Source organism: Crotalus tigris, unplaced genomic scaffold, assembly GCF_016545835.1.
Source record: "Crotalus tigris isolate CLP2741 ecotype Arizona unplaced genomic scaffold, ASM1654583v1 scf7180000024386.1433019, whole genome shotgun sequence".
In the NCBI taxonomy this organism is placed as follows: domain Eukaryota; kingdom Metazoa; phylum Chordata; class Lepidosauria; order Squamata; family Viperidae; genus Crotalus; species Crotalus tigris.
The window spans coordinates 937777-963460 of NW_024100556.1; the positions used below are offsets into that span (position 1 = coordinate 937777).

At 44.0% G+C, this 25684-nt stretch overlaps 1 protein-coding gene and 1 pseudogene across 1 annotated transcript; both read left to right on the top strand.

Annotated features, from left to right (window-relative positions):
- Positions 1 to 14302, top strand: part of LOC120301606 — a 34405-nt pseudogene extending 20103 nt beyond the window's left edge.
- A 1469-nt stretch (positions 14303 to 15771) lies between these two features.
- LOC120301597 (zinc finger protein 383-like) lies at positions 15772 to 24982 on the top strand. Its single transcript, XM_039329046.1, has 6 exons — positions 15772 to 16339; positions 16768 to 17358; positions 17576 to 17663; positions 17792 to 17859; positions 18517 to 18646; positions 22723 to 24982. The coding sequence occupies exons 2-6, from the start codon at positions 16945 to 16947 to the stop codon at positions 24021 to 24023; spliced, it is 2001 nt and encodes a 666-aa protein (XP_039184980.1). The 5' UTR covers positions 15772 to 16339; positions 16768 to 16944; the 3' UTR covers positions 24024 to 24982.
- The last annotated feature ends 702 nt before the right edge of the window (positions 24983 to 25684 follow it).

Sequence of the window (25684 nt, forward strand, 5' to 3'; positions counted from 1 at the left end):
GAATACTGCTATCGTCTCCCCTATTTCTTCTTTTCTTTAGACTAGCCCAGGGGTAGGCAACCCAAAACACTCAAAGAGCCACTTGGACCCGTTTCCCATTGAAAACAAAATGCTGGGAGCTGCAAAACCCTTTTGATATCTAAAATAAAGATAACACTGCATATATCCTTTTTTACACACACACACACACACACACACACACACACATATATATATATATATTTGTTTGTTTTCTGAGGTTTTCGCGGGTATTTGTATGTAGGTCTTTGGTTGTTCGGGTTTTCTCCCGCGTAAAATTGGAAGTGTCTTGGCAACGTTTCGACGAAGTCTCATTCGTCATCTTCAGGCTGGTGTTTTCAGCTTCGTGCTTTGAGCAGCAATGTGTGGTCTTAGCTGTTTCTTCCTTTTAACTGCCAGTGGGGGTATGAACTGATTGGGTGGGAGCTTGGCTGTGTTTTGATTGGGTGGAGGTGTGTTCTGAATGGTTAGGGGCTTGGCTGTGCTCTGATTGGCTGGGGGAGTGTTCTGTTTGGTTGTGCTCAGGTTAGTCTGAGTTGCAAAGGGGTTTAAGATTTTGGGCTGCTTTGCTATTTTTTTTTTTGGCTTCTCGTTTGTGATCGTGCCTCCTCTTCATGGAGGGTGTCAGTTTGCTTCATGTATGGATTGGAGGGGTTTAAAGTGGCTAATGATGCAGCTGTGGTCTGGCTTCTGGTTTGTGGTCGTGCCTCGTCTCTTGGTGATCGACTTGTTTCTGGACTTTATTATGAACGTACCCAAGAGTCGAGTTTTTGGTCTTATATCTAATCAATGTATGTATGTATGTATGTATGTATGTGTAGGTCTTTGGTTATTCGGGTTTTCTCCCGCATCAAATGGGAAGTGCCTTGGTGACGTTTCGACGAAGTCCCATTCGTCATCTTCAGGCTGGTGTTTTCGACTTCTAGGAGCAATGTGTGATCATAGCTGTTTCTTCCTTTTAACTGCCAGTGAGGGTATGAACTGATTGGATGAGAGCTTAGCTGGGTTCTGATTGGATGGAGGTGTGTTCTGATTGGTTAGGAGCTTGCCTGTGCTCTGATTGGATGGGGGAGTGTTCTGTTTGGGTGGAGGCTTTGTTATGCTCAGGTTAGTCTGAGTTGCAGGGGGATATGAGATGGTGAGCTGCATTGCTATTGTTTGGCTTCACGTTGTGAGCTGCATTGCTATTGTTTGGCTTCATGTGGTCATGCCTCATCTTTATGGTGGGTGTCAGTTTGCTTCATGTATGGATTGGAGGGGTTTAAAGTGGCTAATGATGCAGCTGTGGTCTGGCTTCTGGTTTGTGGTCGTGCCTCATCATCGGTGTGGCTTTGGGTTTGCTTTTTGCATGGACATGTGGTGGTGACATCCTGTGTGGTTTTCATGAGTGTGGGTCTGGTGTCATTCTTTGTGTTAGGGACTCGTTTGTCAATAAGGGCGGGTTTCCAAATGGCTGGTAGGCGGGAGGTATCATCTCGTTTATTCATGCTGCGTGGGCGTTTTTCTATCTCGATGGCTTCTCTGATTATTCTGTTATTAAAGTGTTCAGTTTTGGCGATAGTTCTGGTCTTTTTAAAGTCAATTTCATGTCCTGTGGCTTTAAGGTGTTGGACCAGGGAAGAAGTTGGTTCCTCTTTTTTGCCTGAGTTTTATGTTCTTCAGTGCGTGCACTTATTCTTCTGTTGGTTTGTCCGATGTATGTGGTGGGACAAGCAGTGCATGGGATTTCATATACTCCTTGATTTTCTAACTCAATTTTGTCTTTGGGGTTTCTTAGGATGGTGGATATTTTTCTGTTTGTGTAGAATGCTGTCTTTATGTTGTGTTTGTTGAGGATCTTGCTGATTCTGTCTGTAGTGCCTTTTATGTATGGGAGGAGGGCTTTGCCGTTTTCTTGTTCTCTATCTTGGATTTTAGGGGGGGTTTCTTTTTGGATTAGTTTGGTAATCTTAGTTCTTTGGAATCCATTGGATGTTAGTACATTAGTGAGAGTGTGTAGTTCAGTTTTTAGGTGTTGTTCACCAGCTAAGAGTTTTGTTCTGGAGATGAGTGTCTTGGCTACGGAGTTGATCTGTGCTGGGTAGTGGTGTGAGAGAGCCTGCAGATAGCGGTTTGTGTGTGTTTTCTTCTGGTAGATGGTGTGTCCTAGGGAGCCTCCAGTGCACACATCAGGCTATTGGAGAGACATGGAAGCGTCCCCCAGCCTTAGAGCCAGGCAGCAGGAGGAACCGTGGCAGAGGAGATGGATCTTTTCAAGGTGAGTCTTGCATGGCAGGAAGGGAGGGGGAGGCATGAGGTAGCTTAGTGGGTTGAGGAGGCCTTGGGGATCTGTTCCATCACTAGGCCCTCCATGGCCTTCCCCACCCTGAGATACCTTGTGTTCACTTAACGAGCTACATGCATCTTAATGAGCAAGGGAGTGATGTCCTTCAAGGTACGAGATTCCCACGGGTTTTCACAAGTGGAATGGGCAGGGTCCATTACATTCGTAACTAAAGGACTACCTGTACTGGTTAGCCCCTAATCCCAAGACTCAGGATAGAAATGAAAAGGAACAAAAGTTATTAACCCAAGAACCTGAAGAAATGACAACGCTTTCTAGGACAGATACGAAAAAGCATCTGGGCTCAAATAGCTGATATTGGTATTATTTAGCTGAGCATCTCTTCAAGTCAAGAAGTTAGTTTATCACTGATAGATTGAAATAGAAATGGAAAAATTCAGCAGATGAGAAGTGGCAGAGGAAGCATCTAAACAACCATAGACCTCTTTCCTTTTAGCTGTTCCAAAGATCTTATAAGAGGAGCTCTGGTGGCCTCCTCTGCCACGGTTCCTCCTGCTGCCTGGCTCCCCCCAGCAGCGCCATGGCTACATCCCATGGGCAGAGGGTCAGCCTGGGCAGTGTGGAGTCCCAGCTGGGGCAATGGCCAGCGACGGCATCGTTCCCCGGGGCGTCCCCAGGCCGCCGAGCCGGCCACCTTCTGCGCTGCCGGCATCTTCGGGTCGGAACCGCTGCAACGGCCCACCGACCGGTCAGCTCTGTCCACCAGCGATGCTGGAGCCTCCCATGCTAGCGGAAGCTTCAGTGGGCCGCTTCCTGGGAGGATCCCAGGGCTTCCCTGTGCGGCTCCCCAGCCATGTGCGCCTCGGACTGAGTCAGCTTGGGAAAGGGGTTTTCTGGCCGCCCTTCTCCCAGGGGGCGGGGCACCCAGGTGCAGGGCCAATCAGGAGCCCTGCGAGGGGGCAAGTCCCATGAGAAAAAGAGAGAGAGAAACAGAGAGAGAGAGAGAGAAGGGAAGTGCAAGTGCCTTTCTGTCTCTCTCTCTCTCTGCAAATGTCGGAGCAGGCTCCGGAGCCGCAGGAGGTAGCTCAAAGAGCCGCATGTGGCTTTGGAGCCGCGGGTTGCTGACCCGTGGACTAGCCAAACTCAAGTCCTGCAGCCGTTTTTCATATTTTTTAGTCTCCAGGCCTTTGATCATGTTCTCTGAACGTTTTCCAAGGTCTCAACATATTTTTTGTAGTATGGTGACCAAAATTGGTTGCAATATTTCAGATGTGGTCTTAATAGGGTTTTATAAAGTGGTATTAGATTTTTTGGCTGCTGCTACATAGTGCTGGTTCATACTTAAGTGATCGTCAACTAGGATTCCAAGGTTCCTCTCACAGGTACTGTTTTTGAGCCAGGTCTCGCCTAATCTGTACTTAAATCTTTGATTTTTCCAGCCTAAATGTAAAACTTTGCTTTTCTCCACATTAAAACTCATTTTGTTGGATAGGGTCCATTGTTTAAGTTTGTCAAGATCTTTTTGGATCCTGAGCTTGTCTTCTGGGGTGTTGGCTATCCCTGCCAATTTAGTGTCATCTGCAGATTTGATGAGTTCCCCTTCTATTCCTTCATCTAAGTCATTAATGAAGATATTGAAGAGTACTGGGCCTAAGATGGAGCCTTGTGGTACCCCACTGCTTACTTCTCTCCAAGTGGATATAGTACTATTGAGGCCTACTCGCTGAGTTCGATGGGTCAGTCAGCTACAGAGCCATCTGATTCCACCTTTTTCTAGCTTACCGAACAGTAGGTTGTGGTCTACTTTGTCAAATGCCTTATTGAAGTCTAAGTATACTATGTCCACAGTATTATTTGGTTTATTATTTGGTAGTGCAGTGATTAGAATGCAGTATTGCATGCTACTTCTGCTAACTGCCTGCTGTTCAGCAGTTTGATTCTCACTGGCTCAAGGTTGACTCAGCTTTTCATCTTTCCGATTTGGTAAAATGAGGACCCAGATTGTTGGGGGCAATAGGCTGATTCTGTAAACGGCTTAGAAAAGGGTACGACTCATGTAGCTTTCTAATCAATCAGAAATTCTTAAAAAGTGTGGAAAGAGCTTCAGGATGAAAATTTCCTCTCTTACAAAAGGAGGCAGAATGACCAAAAGCCCTTGAAATGCAGAAGCATTTCAAGCATTGGAACCATATTTTGCCCTTCTGTGGTGTGCTAAGGACTAGGACAAAGTATAGATTTGACTTCAATACGATCAATTAAATATCAGTGGTGTGATTCCATTCCAGATATGTATTAAATCCTCTGTGGTTGAATTAAAATTACTAATATATACAAATATTTGGAGATTTTTGGGTGTGGGACAAATGTCAGGGTTTGAGCAGCTCCTGCTGAGTTGACATTCTTTTTCAAATATTGCTCATTAAAGGTTATATGACAATCTGGATACAGATATAGATACATAAATAAAAAATTGAGAGGTTAAGTCCATTCTTTTAAAACTGATTTTTAACCACTTTTCCCTCCATTTAAATCAGTGGTTCTCAACCTGTGGGTCAGGACTACATTTGGGGTAGAACAACAATTTCACGGGGGTTGCCAAACAACGCAGCCCGCCATTTTTTTCCCCCTTTCCTTAGCTGTGCTACTCCCTTTTATTCTATTGGCTTTTGAAAGCCAATAGGAATTGTCCAGGCTGTCTCTGCCCTGCTGAGCCCGCCAAAAGTCCCATTCTGCAAAACGGTGCTGCACCAGTTGAGTAGTCCTTGACTTATGACCGGTTGAGTAGTCTTCAACTTACGACCGGTTGGAGGTTGCGGCATTAAAAAGGTTGAGAACCACTGATTTAAATTCTTTGTTTCTTCCTTTTTGTAATTCCACTTTTTCTCCAGTCACAGAGGAGACGTCATTTGCCCCGTCTTTCTACACCAAGCAGCCTCGTTGTGAGGTAAAATTTCTGAAATATCTATCAATTTGAGCTTTTTCTCCATTTGGGGACTGGTTTTTAGATATTTCTTTTTCTTCGGCGAGCCCAAGAGGGGCCTTTCTCCTACTCCCAAGCCCATCATTGCTGTCCTCCCCTTCCCCTCAGATGACCTTTCTCTTTCCCGCCCTTTCGGGGAATCCTGGCACTTCGCGCAGAGCCCACCAAGGGGCGCTCTTAGCCTCAGGAGGGAACTGAGCATGCGCAAGACTCTTCCTCTGTCACAAGGAACGTTCCTAGTAAGAGGCTTCTCTTTCGGTTATTCCCCCTCCCACCGCTAAGAGGCGGGGACGTGGCCTTTGCCGGAAGCCCAGAGGTTGCCGGGAAGCCTTGCCGGGATGTGCATCTCGAGGAGACTCCCGAGTTCCGTGAGTGGCGGCGGGCCAAGTCGTCCCTCGGGGTGGGAGTCCGGGATCCCATGTTCCCCAGCTGCCCTTTCCCATGCAGGGGCCAGGCGGGGGAGGAGCAAAGGAGAGAAATGGGGTCGCCAGAAGGCAGGGGCCGTTTCCTCTCATTTCCTCTGCATGGGGAGGGGAGGGGAGGCTAGCCGGAAGTCGTCCTGCCGGCTGTGGGTTTAAGGCTGGAAGTCTGAACTTCTGGAACTGGCCACGTTGGACCAAGGCTGGATTGGGCTAAGAAGTGGGAAACAACCTCTGCAGACCAAAGATTAAACTAGGGTCAGATCTTCCAGAGTTCAGCCTATCTTAGGAGGAGGTTTGGACAGGACAGCATTTTCACGTGTTGTTTCACTTTCTAATTCTTGGAATTTCTTTCCATCTCAGAAATACAACCTGCAAGCCATTTGTATATCTTCAAAATTGTCTTTTGGCTAAAGAGGGCTGAATGACATACTATGGTCAGTCCTGAGGCTAGAGGAAGAATCCTATGAATAAAAAGCATTTGGAGATCCACAATATTCCTTGAACCCATTTGGAGTTGCATTACAGAACAGAAAAGGAATGGAGATACAACTTTTAGCAAGTGAGGGAATTGGAAAAGGCCCTTCTGCCATTCAGCTTGGAAGTTGTGGGGAAGGCTGTTCAAGAATTGGGAAGAAGGTCGTACAGAAGGAAACCATCCATTCAGAAGTTCACTTCTGGAACTTCAGAAGCATCCAATACCAGAAGGCTGAGGGTCCCCGAGGACTTTGCAACCAAATCCACAACTTCTGTAGGCGATGGCTGAGACCAGAAAAGCATACCAAAGCCCAGATGCTGGACCTGGTTGTTCTGGAGCAGCTCCTGGCTATCCTGCCCCCAGAGATGGAGAGCTGGGTGCGGGAGTGCGGAGCAGAGACTAGCTCCCAGGCAGTAGCCCTGGCTGAAGGTCTCCTCTTGAGCCAGGCGGAGGAGAAAAAAGAGCAGGTTGAGTTACAGGTGAGAGACCTTCATCTAGGGAATCCAGAATGGAATAAAGATTTTCTTTTAATTCTTTATCGCTCCTTCCCAGATTTCTCTGGTGTTCATAGTATGTGGAGATGTCCCACCACTTTCAGTCTCATTGATGGGTTTTGGGGGGATTTTCAGGTTGTGTTCAGAGAACAAGAATCCACTTTATGTTTTGTGATGTCCATTAATTCTTCTTTCTCCTTCCTCCTATTTCACTGTGGAGATCAGAGATCCTGAGGGAAACAGGAATCCATCAGATCCCCCTCAGGAGCTGTTTCTCAGGAGGATCTCTCAGGAAAAGGACACCTCAGGTAAAGCGAAGGCCCTCCCATAATCCAGACAGGTCCCAGCTACCTTACCTTTTCTATCTCTTCCCTTCTGTAGAATACCTCCTATTTTGTTAATTATGATACATTTTAAATTTCTATATTCCTCACAGAGAAACAAAGGATGGGGTTTTCTGGTGTTTATGATGGAGCTGAAACAGTGGCTGAACCTCCATATCAAGTAAGTTATGGAAATTAATTGATTAGATTTGTATTCTCCTTTCCTTCAAGAAGAGAAGCTGGTGTGCAGACCACTCTCTCCTTCCATTCCCCCTACCCCATTTAGACTGGATTATTTTTGTGTTCCTGAGCAACATGGAAAAGGAAATAGCGGGTTCAAGTTGCAACATGGAAAACGGGTTGATGTTGCTCTCAGCCAACTTAGTTTCCTCTGAAGACTGTTGTCGTGACACAATGATTTGTCATTTCTACCCTCAATTCTGTTAGGATTATTTTTAAAGACTATTCATTAATTCGTTCTGCTAGCTAGTGTTCCAAATAGGCTTTTACAAGAAGTATTTTTTTAGAAAAAGTCCTTAAAGAAAAAGGAGTAAAAGTATCACAGTGGTAGCAAATGCTAAACAGAGACCCACTGAACCAGTAGAAGAATTACTTTACTGAAGGCATTAAAAGTTCTGCAGAATCGATCAACTTGATAAAACTTGCCCAAATAGTTCTTCAGTCAAAGGTTTTTGATTGTTTATTTTCTCACATAAACCTTGGAATCCTCCATTTACTGCCATTTAACTTGGTGCATAACTTTACTCTGGGATTTGGTGAACAATGGACCAGATCTTGAGAATCCTCCTTGGGCTGTTCTGTTCCTTTTTCCTTGTTCAGGGTGACCGTGTGTCTTTTGAAGAGGTGGCTGTGTATTTCTCCAAGGAAGAGTGGTCTCAGCTGGATCCTGACCAAAAAGTACTACATAATGAAGTCATGCTGGAAAATCATACAAATGTGGCCTCTCTGGGTAAGGATTTGCTACTCATTAATCAGAGAGTTTCAGAAAGTTACCATTAGCTATTTCTTATTAATAATCCCCAACTCATTTCCTGGGAAGGAGAAGGAAACATATCTGGCTTTCTCCTGCTCCAGGGAAGGAATAGCAACAACAATAACACTTAGACTTACATATCACTCCACAGTGCTTTAGCACACTGTGTGAGTGGTGTACAATGTCAGCATGTTGCCCCAACAATCTGGGTTCTCCTGGCACTTTGCCACCAGGGCTCCTCTTATAAGATCTTTGAGACAAAGATCTATGGTTGAGGAAAGAGGTCTATGGTTGTTTAGATGCTTCCTCTGCCACTTCTCATCTGCATTTTTCCATTTCTATTTCAATCTATCAGTGATAAACTAATTTCTTGTCTTGAGGAGATGCTCAGCTAAATAACACCAATATCAGCTATTTGAGCCCAGATGCTTTTTCTTATCTGTCCTAGAAAGGGTTGTCATTCTTCCAGTTCATGGGTTAATAACTTTTATTCCTTTTCATTTCTATCCTGAGTTTTGGGATTAGGGGCTAATCCCAGGTAATCCTCGAGTTACGAATGTAATGGACTCTGTCCATTCCACTCATGAAAACTCGTGTGAATCTTGTACCGTGAACGAGATCACTCCCTTGCTCATTAAGATGCATGTGGCTCGTTAAGTGAACATAAGGTATCTCAGGGTGGGGAAGGCGATGGAGGGCCTAGTGATGGAATAGGTCCCCAAGGCCTCCTCAACCCACTAAGATACCTCATGCCACCCCCTTCCTTCCTGCCATGCAAGACTGACCTTGAAAAGATCCATCTCCTCTGCCACGGTTCCTCCTGCTGCCTGGCTCTAAGGCCAGGGGACGCTTCCATGTCTCTCCAATAGCCTGATGTGGGCACCGGAGGCCTTCTCCAGATCCAGGCCGTAGCTGCCTGGGAAAGGCCTCTGATGCACTGATCCAGCCTTCAGAGGCATGTGGAAATGTCCCTGGCTTCGGTTCCGTTCTGTGTCGCAGAGAACAGAAACCTAAAGTAGTATGAGATCACGCAAGATCAGTAGCGTGAGATCTTGCCCCAGTGATCTCACGTGATCTTGCATTACTTTAGGCCTTCATTCTCTGTGAACGCACCGAAAGCCTGTAGCAGCCAAAAAAGTGAAGGATTTCAATCCTGGTGGCTAGGGAAACCGGGTGTAGAGATGGGGAGGGAGGGAATAACCAGCGTGAATGTTGCAGAGCTTCTGCGGTCGCTCATTAGGGGAAATGACTGCGGTGCTGCTGCAATATTCGTAATTTTGGGACTTACTTGTAAGCACTAATAGAAGGACCCCTGTTTCTTTCTCAGCTATGTGAGATTTTGGCAAGAGAAAATGAATAGTAAAGGGAAATTAGTTTGCATAGAAAAAAAAGGACTTGTTACAAAATTGTTTCAGTTCTCACAGGTCTCTGCTGAAATTAACCATTCCAATAAATCTTATGTTATCTCCTAAAATCTCCTTGACTGTTTCCCCTGATTATTCCTTAACTGAAAATTGACTTTAAGTGAGATTTGCATACCGTGTTTCCCTGGAAATAAGCATTAATTTGATTTTTATCCATGCGCCGAATATAAACTCTATGCCAAAAATAAGCCCTAGTTAAGACTTTGTCCTACCATCTAGTTGTTTGCAATGGGGCAGCAGAGTGCACAGTACCACCATGAGGTGAGGTGAGGCTGGTGGCGGGAAAGGTGCCCCATGCATCCCATACCCGCATACCTCAGGGCCCCCGCAACCAGACCACTCCCCACTGGTGACCTCTCCCAAGCCATTCAATGACCCGGCTGTCCACGTGCCTCTTTCCTTTCCCTCCTCTTGAGGTGGAGTGCCATATTACGGAGTATGGGTGGGAGAGAGACTTGGTCCCCTCACCCACTCTCCCTCCACTGTTTCAAAGCCAGGAGGGAGTTATGGCAAAAGGCTTCTGCCGCTGCTGAACATCAGATACTTCCGCTGCTTGGGGGGCTTTTTTAGATCCCTGCCGCCCTCCACCTGCTACTTTGGTCCTGAACACACTGCCTCACGCTTCCTGATCCCTGTTTGCCATTTCATTTGCGGCAGCTCTGAAAGCCTGCACTTCTGCATTGTCCCTGGGGTGGCAATTTCGACCACCTGGTCCTCTTCGCAGCTCTATCCACACAGCCATGCAAGCAGTAGGCAGAGCCCTGGAGGGTTGGGGAGGGTGCTGAAGCTACCAAGCATCCTGCCTGCAGCATCTGTGCCCTGGCTGCCCCTTCCGCATCAAAACTGGAATGCCACCCCATTCCAGTAGATGCCAGCTTTGCACCACCGCCCAGCTCCCATCTCTTCCCCAAAGCATTCCTTCACTAACCTGCTTTCCAGCTCGGTTGCATTTCTCCATCGGTGCATACAGAGAAACAAAAGTTTGCAAGGCTAAAAAAAAGTTCAACCAGGCCTTCCAACTTTCAAGATCTTTTTTTGTGTGTGTGTCTGAGAAGTTGGAAGATCTGATTGACTTTTTTTTTTTTTTTTTTGGGTCCCACAAACTTCCTTTGTTTTCCTGCACAGGCGGCAGTCATTGAAGGAATGGTTTGGGGAAGAGAGGGGATCTTGACAGTGATATGCCAAGCTGTCCAGCTCCACAATGACTGAGAAATGTTATGTACATGGAAAGCAGGCTAGCAAATGAATGCTTTGGAAAAGCGAGTGGAACTAGGTAGTAATGTGCCAAGCTCCCGAGCTCCGCGGGGCAGAGCAAGATGGTGAAGAGTGGAAGGTTACTATGATTTGGGGCCAGGAACAGAAGCTAAGCATGTTTTTGGTAGAAAGTGGGTAACCCACCTTAACTGCTTCTTTTTAGCAACCCAACAGTTTGGTTGCTAAGCACCCCATAGGCACCCAAATACTTTTCGCCGAAACTGTGAAATGACGTAGACTGAAAGCTGCTTCTGCTTGCAGATGGGGCCGTTTCCGAGCAGCTCTTGCTTTTAAAGCGAAATCTTCTCTTCCTAAGGCAGTAGCAAACCTGGGGGGGAACCTGCAGTTCTATCTAGTAAGGTGAAACCCTTCTTTTTTTTCCCAGCATTAACATAATAATAACAGCTTAGTTTGGGGGAGAGAGCCAGCAAGTTTGCCTTATTTTGCAAAGTATTAGCATACACTATGACACAAAGCCTTCTTTGCTTTGGCTCTTCTAAACTTGTAAGAAAAGCTGTGTGTCGCCCATCCCAATTTCCTGCTCCAGGAAAGGAACTCCCCCTAGCCCTTTGTTGAGCCAAAAAAGTATTTTATTAAAACTAAAATGGTTACAAGAGCAGCAAAGCTGGATCTGGCATTTTCGCATGCAAAAGATGCAATTAACTTTCCCTTTTCCCTGGCTATTCCCTTGTTATAAGCTAATATCCAATTAGGTGGTTAGATTTTGCTTGGGGAAGGACCTTTGGTTCGCAATTCAGATGTTTGGATTGGCTGATGCTTCTAACGCCTTGGGCTGGCATGGCTTGATTTCTATCCCACCCCGCTTCCTCCTTACATTCCAATCCTTTTCTTCTCTTCCCCAATTGATAATGTCAGGCTTTCAGCTTGCAACAGTTGGCTTGCAGAATGTCAGCCATGACACTGTGTGTTTTAGACTTTGTGCACTTTAATTGTCAGGATGAAGGAGGGAAAAGAAACAGTCCAGGTTTTAGCAGCTTCTCTCGTTGCATCTTCCTAAATCCCCATTGGCCAAAATGAAAGAGCAGCATTCTTTCTGCTCTTGTTGCAAGTGGCATCTTCACTTTAGCAGTAATTACCCACTCAGTGAAGAGAAGCAGCCTACTCCTGAGAAAACTGAAGGTATTTTATGAATGTATGGGTGGAGTAGGTATAGGGGCTCATTCATAGAGCGGGATCCACTTAACAAATCCTCGAGGTACAAATGTAATCGGCAGGCTCCATTACATTCGTAGCTCAAGGATTATCTGTATATTGCAATTTCGCAAAAATGTAGAAGGTAATTCACTTGACTTTCTACAGTTTGATCTTTTCTCCTAATCTTGTTATCATTTTCATTTCTCTTTTCCTTTGGAGGTAATAATGGGCAGGAGAATAAAAATTCTGAGGAGCCATTCCAAGTGATCCACCATGAAGAAAGAATAAAGAAGCGTATAGCACAAATGGAAGAAGAACATTATGAGAGAAACCAGTTGAATAATAGGAATCAGGAGAATTCATCAACCATTCATACTTCAATGCAAGATCTTCTTCTCCATCAAGGGACAATAAAGAAGAAATGCATTGGGAAAAGTGTAAAGTTAATCAAAGCTCAATTGCATGTAAATGAACACTGTCCAGTCCAAAACAAAGGTGAAGATGCCTTAAGTAGACACAATGGGACTTTCCCTCTTTCTCTTGGAAATAAGTCCCTTACATCTCAAAAAGGGATTGACAGAGAAGAGAAGCCATATAAATGCTTAGAATGGGGAAAGAATTATAGAAAAAACAGGCAACTTACTGTCCATAAAAGGATTCACACAGGGGAGAGGCCATACAAATGTGTTGACTGTGGAAAACTCTTCTGTCGAAAGTCTTCCCTTACTTATCATCAAATGATCCACATAGGGGAGAAGCCATTTAAATGCATGGAGTGTGGAAAGATATTTAGTCGGATTGATTATCTTACTGCCCATCAAAGAATTCACACAGGAGACAAACCATTTAAATGCATGGATTGTGGAAAGACCTTTATTCGAAAAAGTAATCTTAATGCCCATCAAAGAATCCACACAGGGGAGAAGCCATTTAAATGCATAGAGTGTGGAAAGACCTTTGCTAATTGCAGTCAACTTACTGTGCACAAAAGGATCCACATAGGGGAGAAGCCATTTAAATGCATGTCCTGTGGAAAGACCTTTGCACAAAGCGCTCATCTTTCCTCCCATAATAAGATCCACACAGGGGAGAAGCCATTCAAATGTATGGAGTGTGGAAAGACCTTTATTTTGAACAGTCGTCTCACTGCGCATCAAAGGATCCACACAGGGGTGAAGCCATTTAAATGCATGGAGTGTGGAAAGACCTTTTTTTGGAACAGTCATCTTATTGTCCATAAAAGGATCCACACAGGGGAGAAGCCATACAAATGTATGGAGTGTGGAAGGACCTTTGGTCAGAGCAGCCATCTTACCTCTCATAAAAGGATCCACACAGGGGAGAAGCCATTTAAATGCATTGAGTGTGGAAAGACATTTAGTCGGAATGATCTTTTTACTATCCATCAAAGGATTCACACAGGAGAGAAACCATATAAATGCATGGAGTGTGGAAATATCTTTATTTCGAAGCGTCATCTTACTGTCCATCAAAGAATCCATATGGGAGAAGCCATTTAAATGCATGGTGTGTAGAAAGACCTTTGCACGAAGTGCTCATCTTTATTCCCATAATACGATCCACATGGGAGAAGCCTTTTAAATGTATGGAGTGTGGAAAGACCTTTGTCCAGAGCACTCATCTTTCCTCCCATAGCAAGATTCACACAGGGTAGAAACCATATAAATGCATAGAGCGTGGAAGGGCCTTTGGTCAGAGCAGCCATCTTACTTCCCACAAAATGGGAGAAGTCATTTAAATGCATGGAGAATGGAAAGACTTTTGCTCAGTCCAGTGGTCTTACTTATCATAAAAAAATCCACATAGGGGAGAAGCAATTTAAGTGAATGGAATGTTGAAAGAACTTTGCTCAAAGCAAGAGTCTTACTTTCCATAAAAGGATACACACGGGAGAAGTCATTTAAATTAATGGAGTGTGGAAAGAGTTCTACTCGAAGCGGTCACCTTTGTTCCCATAGTGAAATCCTCACGGGGTAGTCACATAAATGCATGGAGTATAGAATGACCTTTTAACTAAGAGGTCAACTTACTTCCCATTAGATGGTCCACACAGGGAATAAAACACAAACGCATGGAGTGCAGAAAGTATTTCAATGATGAAGTTTCCACCCTCGGGACAAACCTTACAACTGCATGGAATGGAGAAAGAGCTTCAATGATAGTGTTTCTTCTAGAGAGAAAGTGTAGATTTCCAACCTCAAAGTGAGTGTAAGATAGAGATCAGAAAGAATACAAAGTAAGAATGGAAATGAAAGTTATGTTATAAATAGACGTAAATATGTAAGTAAATATATAAATAGTATAAAATGCAATATGTAAATGGTATAAAATATCAATGACTAGGAAGATATATGGTATATGGTATAGTATGTATGGCAAAATAACAGCCAGAAAAGTCATACTGTTCAACCTGTTTTAAAATGTTTACTTAATAAAAATTTATTTTAAAAAAAGATAATGTTTCTTCTACTTACCATAACAAGATGCACTTGGAAAAAATGATGTGAATGCATGGAGTCCATCAATGGAACCACACAAGAATATCCTTATCAATTCAGAGCCTCAACAGGAATAGTAATCTAAAATCTAATACAAGGGTCTATTTGGATAATAATCCTTACAAATACTAGGCCTACTTTGATATGATCCAAATAAGACAAGGTGAAGGCTCAATCCTTTCTTATGCTTTTAGCTAAGTATCTAAGTCAAAAATGAGAACCAGTGGAGATTAAGGGCATTAATAGGTCTGAAAGTGATATATAGATAAAAGTATTTAAGTGATGCAGGTTCCCCAAGAAATGATGAATATATCCACAAGAGCAAAGTTGCATGTAAAAATGCAATTGGTCCTGAATCCCTTATTATAGTTTGAGCTTTCCTTTACTTAATCTTGTCACAATCCGCCTTTCCACCCTGTGTCACATTATGTAATGCAAGTAATAGCTGAGAGAGAAAACCTGGAGAATGGGGTTATAGTGATGCTGAATTAGAAGATGCAATTCATAGGCTGTGTCCTAACTGTAGTGATCTTTCCTCACCTCTCATGTTGGCTCCAAAATAATAGTAAAGAGAGAACTAAAGTGTGCTGCTGTAAGACAAACTGAAGTAATAGCAAAGGGAAGGTACTTTCGGAAACAGCCCAGAAATACAGTTGGGATAAGCACTCCTGCTATGTGTGGGAGACGTCTGCTACATCTCATCATGCTGCCGATCACAAAATAGTTACTGCTTCTTGGACATTAAAATAATTGAACTCAAGACTTGTTTCTGCTGTGTAAAATAGGGATAAGAGATAGGCAATAGAAACAGTATTTTTAAGTGGAAAGTTTTTGGCAGGGTTCCGAATGATGAAGCCAACCAAGCAAACACCTTCGAGACATTCTGATTTCTTAATGTAAATATTAAGTATGTCTCTTCGTCACAACTGAAAGCAAAACCAGTTCTGGCCTGACCCACCCAAACCCCAGGTCACATTGCCCAAACAAGATGGAAGTTATGACCCAGGAGGGAAAGACTAGGTAGGTCTCCAGAGAGTTGTTTATTTGTCTTGGGAAGGTTAAACAAACGGCCCTCCACTGACCAGTGAGGGCCCACTTTCAGTCTCCCGAACATAGAATACCCAATATGTCCCCAAGGCAGAAGTCCAGGTATTAGGCAAGGGCAGTCTTTAGAGCAAGGCAAAGCTCCAATTCATACTCCTCTGCTTTTTGAGGGGTTATTGATCCTGGTGGCAGTGGAGCCTGTCAATGCAGACTATTGCCTGCACACCCCATCCCACACAGCCCCCCCCTAACATGTCAACTTGTCTGCAAAACCCTCAGTGAGCAGAAAGGGGAAAAAGGCTTTTAAAGAAAAAGTTGTTTAAGAATTTAATAGTAAATGTTTCTTCTCAGAATTCATCTTCCTCACTCCCATGTCCATCACAACCAAACCAGGGGCCTATCTCCACATAAGACCCATATGTTTTCATTTCCCCTCATGATATCTGAGATTCATATTCCTTTTCCCTTATTTTCTTCCTTTTTGCAATTCCACTCTCCAGTCACAGAGGAGACGCCATTTGCCCCCATTTTCTCCACCGAGCAGCGTCGTTGTGAGGTAAAATTTCTGGAATATCTATCAGTTTGAGCTTTTTCTCCATTTGGGGACTGGTTTTTAGATATTTCTTTTTCTTCGGCAAGCCCAAGGGGGGGCCTTTCTCCTACTCCCAAACCCATCATCCATGTCCTCCCTTCCCCTCAGATGATCTTTCTCTTTCCCGCCCTTTCGGGGAATCCTGGCACTTTGCGCCGAGCCCACAAAGGGGCGCTCTTAGCCTCAGGAGGGAACTGAGCATGCGTAAAACTCTGGCACAAGGAAAGTTCCTAGCAAGAGGTTTCTCTTTCGGTTCTTCCCCCTCCCTCCCCTGAGAGGCGGGGCGTGACCTTTGCCGGAAGCCTAGAGGTTGCCGGGAAGCTTTGCTGGAACGCGTATCTCGACGAGACTCCAGAGTTCCGTGAGTGGTGGCCTGGCAAATCTTCCCTCGGGGTGGAAGTCCGGGATCCCATGTTCCCCTGCTGCCCTTTCCCATGCAGGGGCCAGGCGGGGGAGGAGCAAAGGAGAGAAATGGGGGTCGCCAGAAGGCAGGGGCCGTTTCCCCTCATTTCCTCTGCATGGTGGGGGGTGGAGGCTTGCCGGAAATCGTCCGGACGGCTCTGGGTTTAAGGCTGGAAGTCTGAACTTCTGGAACTGGCCACGTTGGACTAAGGCTGGATTAGGCTAAGAAATGGGAAACAACCTCTGGAGACCAAAGATTAAACTAGTGTCAGATCTTCCAGAGTTCAGCCTGTCTTAGGAGGAGGATTGGACAGGACAACATCTTCACGTGTTGTTTCACTGGTTAAGTCCACACTTTCTAATTCTTGGAATTTCTTTCCATCTCAGAAATACAACCTGCAAGCCATTTGTATATCTTCAAAATTGTCTTTTGGCTAAAGGGGGCTGAATGACGTACTATGGTCAGTCCTGAGGCTAGAGGAAGAATCCTATGAATAAAAAGCATTTGGAGATCCACAAGATTCCTTGAACCCATTTGGAGTTTCATTACAGAACAGAAAAGGAATGGAGATACAACTTTTAGCAAGTGAGGGAATTGGAAAAGGCCCTTCTGCCATTCAGCTTGGAAGTTGTGGGGAAGGCTGTTCAAGAACTGGGCAGAAGATCGTACAGAAGGAAACCATCCATTCAGAAGTTCAGTTCTGGAACTTCAGGAGCGTCCAATACCAGACTCAGGGTCCCCGAGGACTTTGCAACCAAATCCACAACTTCTGTAGGCGATGGCTGAGACCAGAAAAGCACACCAAAGCCCAGATGCTGGACCTGGTTGTTCTGGAGCAGCTCCTGGCTATCCTGCCCCCAGAGATGGAGAGCTGGGTGCGGGAGTGCGGAGCAGAGACTAGCTCCCAGGCAGTAGCCCTGGCTGAAGGTCTCCTCTTGAGCCAGGCGGAGGAGAAAAAAGAGCAGGTTGAGTTGCAGGTGGGAGACCTTCAACTAGGGAACCCAGAATGGAATAAAGATTTTCTTTTAATTCTTTATCGCTCCTTCCCGGATTTGTGGAGATGTCCCACCACTTTCAGTCTCATTGATGGGTTTTGGGTGGACTTTCAGGTTGTGTTCAGAGAACAAGAATCCACTTTATGTTTTGTGATGTCCATTAATTCTTCTTTCTCCTTCCTCCTATTTCACTGTGGAGATCAGAGATCCTGAGGGAAACAGGAATCCATCAGATCCCCCTCAGGAGCTGTTTCTCAGGAGGATCTCTCAGGAAAAGGACACCTCAGGTAAAGCGAAGGCCCTCCCATAATCCAGAGAGGTCCCAGCTACCTTACCTTTTCTATCTCTTCCCTTCTGTAGAATACCTCCTATTTTGTTAATTATGATGCATTTTAAAATTCTGTATTCCTCACAGAGAAACAAAGGATGGGGTTTTCTGGTGTTTATGATGGAGCTGAAACAGTGGTTGAGCCTCCAAATCAAGTAAGTTGTGGAAATTAATTGATTAGATTTGTATTCTCCTTTCCTTCAAGAAGAGAAGCTGGTGTGCAGACCACTCCTTCCATTCCCCCTGCCCCATTTAGACTGGATTATTTTTGTGTTCCTGAGCAACATGGGAAAGGGAATAGCGGGTTCAAGTTACAACGTGGAAAACGGGTTGATGTTGCTCTCAGCCAACTTAGTTTCCTCTGAAGACTGTTGTCGTGACACAATGATTTGTCATTTCTACCCTCTAATTCTATTAGGATTTTTTTAAAAGACTATTCGTTAATTCGTTCAGCTAGCTAGTCTTCCAAATAGGCTTTTACAAGAAGTATTTTTTTAGAAAAAGTCCTTCAAGAAAAAGGAGTAAAAGTATCACAGTGGTAGCAAATGCTAAACAGAGACCCATTGAACCAGTAGTGGAATTACTTTACTGAAAGGCATTGAAAGTTCTGCAGAATCGATCAACTTGATAAAATTTGCCCAAATAGTTCTTCAGTCAAAGGTTTTTGATTGTTTATTTTCTCACATAAACCTTGGAATCCTCCATTTACTGCCATTTAACTTGGTGCATAACTTTACTCTGGGATTTGGTGAACAATGGACCAGATCTTGAGAATCCTCCTTGGGCTGTTCTGTTCCTTTTTCCTTGTTCAGGGTGACCGTGTGTCTTTTGAAGAGGTGGCTGTGTATTTCTCCAAGGAAGAGTGGTCTCAGCTGGATCCTGACCAAAAAGTACTACATAATGAAGTCATGCTGGAAAATCATACAAATGTGGCCTCTCTGGGTAAGGATTTGCTACTCATTAATCAGAGAGTTTCAGAAAGTTACCATTAGCTATTTCTTATTAATAATCCCCAACTCATTTCCTGGGAAGGAGAAGGAAACATATCTGGCTTTCTCCTGCTCCAGGGAAGGAATAGCAACAACAATAACACTTAGACTTACATATCACTCCACAGTGCTTTAGCACACTGTGTGAGTGGTGTACAATGTCAGCATGTTGCCCCAACAATCTGGGTTCTCCTGGCACTTTGCCACCAGGGCTCCTCTTATAAGATCTTTGAGACAAACATCTATGGTTGAGGAAAGAGGTCTATGGTTGTTTAGATGCTTCCTCTGCCACTTCTCATCTGCATTTTTCCATTTCTATTTCAATCTATCAGTGATAAACTAATTTCTTGTCTTGAGGAGATGCTCAGCTAAATAACACCAATATCAGCTATTTGAGCCCAGATGCTTTTTCTTATCTGTCCTAGAAAGGGTTGTCATTCTTCCAGTTCATGGGTTAATAACTTTTATTCCTTTTCATTTCTATCCTGAGTTTTGGGATTAGGGGCTAATCCCAGGTAATCCTCGAGTTACGAATGTAATGGACTCTGTCCATTCCACTCATGAAAACTCGTGTGAATCTTGTACCGTGAACGAGATCACTCCCTTGCTCATTAAGATGCATGTGGCTCGTTAAGTGAACATAAGGTATCTCAGGGTGGGGAAGGCGATGGAGGGCCTAGTGATGGAATAGGTCCCCAAGGCCTCCTCAACCCACTAAGATACCTCATGCCACCCCCTTCCTTCCTGCCATGCAAGACTGACCTTGAAAAGATCCATCTCCTCTGCCACGGTTCCTCCTGCTGCCTGGCTCTAAGGCCAGGGGACGCTTCCATGTCTCTCCAATAGCCTGATGTGGGCATCGGAGGCCTTCTCCAGATCCAGGCCGTAGCTGCCTGGGAAAGGCCTCTGATGCACTGATCCAGCCTTCAGAGGCATGTGGAAATGTCCCTGGCTTCGGTTCCGTTCTGTGTCGCAGAGAACAGAAACCTAAAGTAGTATGAGATCACGCAAGATCAGTAGCGTGAGATCTTGCCCCAGTGATCTCACGTGATCTTGCATTACTTTAGGCCTTCATTCTCTGTGAACGCACCGAAAGCCTGTAGCAGCCAAAAAAGTGAAGGATTTCAATCCTGGTGGCTAGGGAAACCGGGTGTAGAGATGGGGAGGGAGGGAATAACCAGCGTGAATGTTGCAGAGCTTCTGCGGTCGCTCATTAGGGGAAATGACTGCGGTGCTGCTGCAATATTCGTAATTTTGGGACTTACTTGTAAGCACTAATAGAAGGACCCCTGTTTCTTTCTCAGCTATGTGAGATTTTGGCAAGAGAAAATGAATAGTAAAGGGAAATTAGTTTGCATAGAAAAAAAAGGACTTGTTACAAAATTGTTTCAGTTCTCACAGGTCTCTGCTGAAATTAACCATTCCAATAAATCTTATGTTATCTCCTAAAATCTCCTTGACTGTTTCCCCTGATTATTCCTTAACTGAAAATTGACTTTAAGTGAGATTTGCATACCGTGTTTCCCTGGAAATAAGCATTAATTTGATTTTTATCCATGCGCCGAATATAAACTCTATGCCAAAAATAAGCCCTAGTTAAGACTTTGTCCTACCATCTAGTTGTTTGCAATGGGGCAGCAGAGTGCACAGTACCACCATGAGGTGAGGTGAGGCTGGTGGCGGGAAAGGTGCCCCATGCATCCCATACCCGCATACCTCAGGGCCCCCGCAACCAGACCACTCCCCACTGGTGACCTCTCCCAAGCCATTCAATGACCCGGCTGTCCACGTGCCTCTTTCCTTTCCCTCCTCTTGAGGTGGAGTGCCATATTACGGAGTATGGGTGGGAGAGAGACTTGGTCCCCTCACCCACTCTCCCTCCACTGTTTCAAAGCCAGGAGGGAGTTATGGCAAAAGGCTTCTGCCGCTGCTGAACATCAGATACTTCCGCTGCTTGGGGGGCTTTTTTAGATCCCTGCCGCCCTCCACCTGCTACTTTGGTCCTGAACACACTGCCTCACGCTTCCTGATCCCTGTTTGCCATTTCATTTGCGGCAGCTCTGAAAGCCTGCACTTCTGCATTGTCCCTGGGGTGGCAATTTCGACCACCTGGTCCTCTTCGCAGCTCTATCCACACAGCCATGCAAGCAGTAGGCAGAGCCCTGGAGGGTTGGGGAGGGTGCTGAAGCTACCAAGCATCCTGCCTGCAGCATCTGTGCCCTGGCTGCCCCTTCCGCATCAAAACTGGAATGCCACCCCATTCCAGTAGATGCCAGCTTTGCACCACCGCCCAGCTCCCATCTCTTCCCCAAAGCATTCCTTCACTAACCTGCTTTCCAGCTCGGTTGCATTTCTCCATCGGTGCATACAGAGAAACAAAAGTTTGCAAGGCTAAAAAAAAGTTCAACCAGGCCTTCCAACTTTCAAGATCTTTTTTTGTGTGTGTGTCTGAGAAGTTGGAAGATCTGATTGACTTTTTTTTTTTTTTTTTTGGGTCCCACAAACTTCCTTTGTTTTCCTGCACAGGCGGCAGTCATTGAAGGAATGGTTTGGGGAAGAGAGGGGATCTTGACAGTGATATGCCAAGCTGTCCAGCTCCACAATGACTGAGAAATGTTATGTACATGGAAAGCAGGCTAGCAAATGAATGCTTTGGAAAAGCGAGTGGAACTAGGTAGTAATGTGCCAAGCTCCCGAGCTCCGCGGGGCAGAGCAAGATGGTGAAGAGTGGAAGGTTACTATGATTTGGGGCCAGGAACAGAAGCTAAGCATGTTTTTGGTAGAAAGTGGGTAACCCACCTTAACTGCTTCTTTTTAGCAACCCAACAGTTTGGTTGCTAAGCACCCCATAGGCACCCAAATACTTTTCGCCGAAACTGTGAAATGACGTAGACTGAAAGCTGCTTCTGCTTGCAGATGGGGCCGTTTCCGAGCAGCTCTTGCTTTTAAAGCGAAATCTTCTCTTCCTAAGGCAGTAGCAAACCTGGGGGGGAACCTGCAGTTCTATCTAGTAAGGTGAAACCCTTCTTTTTTTTCCCAGCATTAACATAATAATAACAGCTTAGTTTGGGGGAGAGAGCCAGCAAGTTTGCCTTATTTTGCAAAGTATTAGCATACACTATGACACAAAGCCTTCTTTGCTTTGGCTCTTCTAAACTTGTAAGAAAAGCTGTGTGTCGCCCATCCCAATTTCCTGCTCCAGGAAAGGAACTCCCCCTAGCCCTTTGTTGAGCCAAAAAAGTATTTTATTAAAACTAAAATGGTTACAAGAGCAGCAAAGCTGGATCTGGCATTTTCGCATGCAAAAGATGCAATTAACTTTCCCTTTTCCCTGGCTATTCCCTTGTTATAAGCTAATATCCAATTAGGTGGTTAGATTTTGCTTGGGGAAGGACCTTTGGTTCGCAATTCAGATGTTTGGATTGGCTGATGCTTCTAACGCCTTGGGCTGGCATGGCTTGATTTCTATCCCACCCCGCTTCCTCCTTACATTCCAATCCTTTTCTTCCCTTCCTCAATTGATAATGTCAGGCTTTCAGCTTGCAACAGTTGGCTTGCAGAATGTCAGCCATGACACTGTGTGTTTTAGACTTTGTGCACTTTAATTGTCAGGATGAAGGAGGGAAAAGAAACAGTCCAGGTTTTAGCAGCTTCTCTCGTTGCATCTTCCTAAATCCCCATTGGCCAAAATGAAAGAGCAGCATTCTTTCTGCTCTTGTTGCAAGTGGCATCTTCACTTTAGCAGTAATTACCCACTCAGTGAAGAGAAGCAGCCTACTCCTGAGAAAACTGAAGGTATTTTATGAATGTATGGGTGGAGTAGGTATAGGGGCTCATTCATAGAGCGGGATCCACTTAACAACTCCTCGAGGTACAAATGTAATCGGCAGGCTCCATTACATTCGTAGCTCAAGGATTATCTGTATATTGCAATTTCGCAAAAATGTAGAAGGTAATTCACTTGACTTTCTACAGTTTGATCTTTTCTCCTAATCTTGTTATCATTTTCATTTCTCTTTTCCTTTGGAGGTAATAATGGGCAGGAGAATAAAAATTCTGAGGAGCCATTCCAAGTGATCCACCATGAAGAAAGAATAAAGAAGCGTATAGCACAAATGGAAGAAGAACATTATGAGAGAAACCAGTTGAATAATAGGAATCAGGAGAATTCATCAACCATTCATACTTCAATGCAAGATCTTCTTCTCCATCAAGGGACAATAAAGAAGAAATGCATTGGGAAAAGTGTAAAGTTAATCAAAGCTCAATTGCATGTAAATGAACACTGTCCAGTCCAAAACAAAGGTGAAGATGCCTTAAGTAGACACAATGGGACTTTCCCTCTTTCTCTTGGAAATAAGTCCCTTACATCTCAAAAAGGGATTGACAGAGAAGAGAAGCCATATAAATGCTTAGAATGGGGAAAGAATTATAGAAAAAACAGGCAACTTACTGTCCATAAAAGGATTCACACAGGGGAGAGGCCATACAAATGTGTTGACTGTGGAAAACTCTTCTGTCGAAAGTCTTCCCTTACTTATCATCAAATGATCCACATAGGGGAGAAGCCATTTAAATGCATGGAGTGTGGAAAGATATTTAGTCGGATTGATTATCTTACTGCCCATCAAAGAATTCACACAGGAGACAAACCATTTAAATGCATGGATTGTGGAAAGACCTTTATTCGGAAAAGTAATCTTAATGCCCATCAAAGAATCCACACAGGGGAGAAGCCATTTAAATGCATAGAGTGTGGAAAGACCTTTGCTAATTGCAGTCAACTTACTGTGCACAAAAGGATCCACATAGGGGAGAAGCCATTTAAATGCATGTCCTGTGGAAAGACCTTTGCACAAAGCGCTCATCTTTCCTCCCATAATAAGATCCACACAGGGGAGAAGCCATTCAAATGTATGGAGTGTGGAAAGACCTTTATTTTGAACAGTCGTCTCACTGCGCATCAAAGGATCCACACAGGGGTGAAGCCATTTAAATGCATGGAGTGTGGAAAGACCTTTTTTTGGAACAGTCATCTTATTGTCCATAAAAGGATCCACACCGGGGAGAAGCCATACAAATGTATGGAGTGTGGAAGGACCTTTGGTCAGAGCAGCCATCTTACCTCTCATAAAAGGATCCACACAGGGGAGAAGCCATTTAAATGCATTGAGTGTGGAAAGACATTTAGTCGGAATGATCTTTTTACTATCCATCAAAGGATTCACACAGGAGAGAAACCATATAAATGCATGGAGTGTGGAAATATCTTTATTTCGAAGCGTCATCTTACTGTCCATCAAAGAATCCATATGGGAGAAGCCATTTAAATGCATGGTGTGTAGAAAGACCTTTGCACGAAGTGCTCATCTTTATTCCCATAATACGATCCACATGGGAGAAGCCTTTTAAATGTATGGAGTGTGGAAAGACCTTTGTCCAGAGCACTCATCTTTCCTCCCATAGCAAGATTCACACAGGGTAGAAACCATATAAATGCATAGAGCGTGGAAGGGCCTTTGGTCAGAGCAGCCATCTTACTTCCCACAAAATGGGAGAAGTCATTTAAATGCATGGAGAATGGAAAGACTTTTGCTCAGTCCAGTGGTCTTACTTATCATAAAAAAATCCACATAGGGGAGAAGCAATTTAAGTGAATGGAATGTTGAAAGAACTTTGCTCAAAGCAAGAGTCTTACTTTCCATAAAAGGATACACACGGGAGAAGTCATTTAAATTAATGGAGTGTGGAAAGAGTTCTACTCGAAGCGGTCACCTTTGTTCCCATAGTGAAATCCTCACGGGGTAGTCACATAAATGCATGGAGTATAGAATGACCTTTTAACTAAGAGGTCAACTTACTTCCCATTAGATGGTCCACACAGGGAATAAAACACAAACGCATGGAGTGCAGAAAGTATTTCAATGATGAAGTTTCCACCCTCGGGACAAACCTTACAACTGCATGGAATGGAGAAAGAGCTTCAATGATAGTGTTTCTTCTAGAGAGAAAGTGTAGATTTCCAACCTCAAAGTGAGTGTAAGATAGAGATCAGAAAGAATACAAAGTAAGAATGGAAATGAAAGTTATGTTATAAATAGACGTAAATATGTAAGTAAATATATAAATAGTATAAAATGCAATATGTAAATGGTATAAAATATCAATGACTAGGAAGATATATGGTATATGGTATAGTATGTATGGCAAAATAACAGCCAGAAAAGTCATACTGTTCAACCTGTTTTAAAATGTTTACTTAATAAAAATTTATTTTAAAAAAAGATAATGTTTCTTCTACTTACCATAACAAGATGCACTTGGAAAAAATGATGTGAATGCATGGAGTCCATCAATGGAACCACACAAGAATATCCTTATCAATTCAGAGCCTCAACAGGAATAGTAATCTAAAATCTAATACAAGGGTCTATTTGGATAATAATCCTTACAAATATTAGGCCTACTTTGATATGATCCAAATAAGACAAGGTGAAGGCTCAATCCTTTCTTATGCTTTTAGCTAAGTATCTAAGTCAAAAATGAGAACCAGTGGAGATTAAGGGCATTAATAGGTCTGAAAGTGATATATAGATAAAAGTATTTAAGTGATGCAGGTTCCCCAAGAAATGATGAATATATCCACAAGAGCAAAGTTGCATGTAAAAATGCAATTGGTCCTGAATCCCTTATTATAGTTTGAGCTTTCCTTTACTTAATCTTGTCACAATCCGCCTTTCCACCCTGTGTCACATTATGTAATGCAAGTAATAGCTGAGAGAGAAAACCTGAAGGAGAATGGGGTTATAGTGATGCTGAATTAGAAGATGCAATTCATAGGCTGTGTCCTAACTGTAGTGATCTTTCCTCACCTCTCATGTTGGCTCCAAAATAATAGTAAAGAGAGAACTAAAGTGTGCTGCTGTAAGACAAACTGAAGTAATAGCAAAGGGAAGGTACTTTCGGAAACAGCCCAGAAATACAGTTGGGA

Coding starts and splice junctions, on each gene's coding strand:
- LOC120301597 (XM_039329046.1), top strand. CDS start 16,945: ATGGAGATACAACTTTTAGCAAGTGAGGGAATTGGAAAAGGCCCTTCT. Junction 17,359..17,575: donor AAGAGCAGGTTGAGTTGCAG/GTGGGAGACCTT, acceptor TTCACTGTGGAG/ATCAGAGATCCTGAGGGAAA. Junction 17,860..18,516: donor TGGTTGAGCCTCCAAATCAA/GTAAGTTGTGGA, acceptor TTCCTTGTTCAG/GGTGACCGTGTGTCTTTTGA.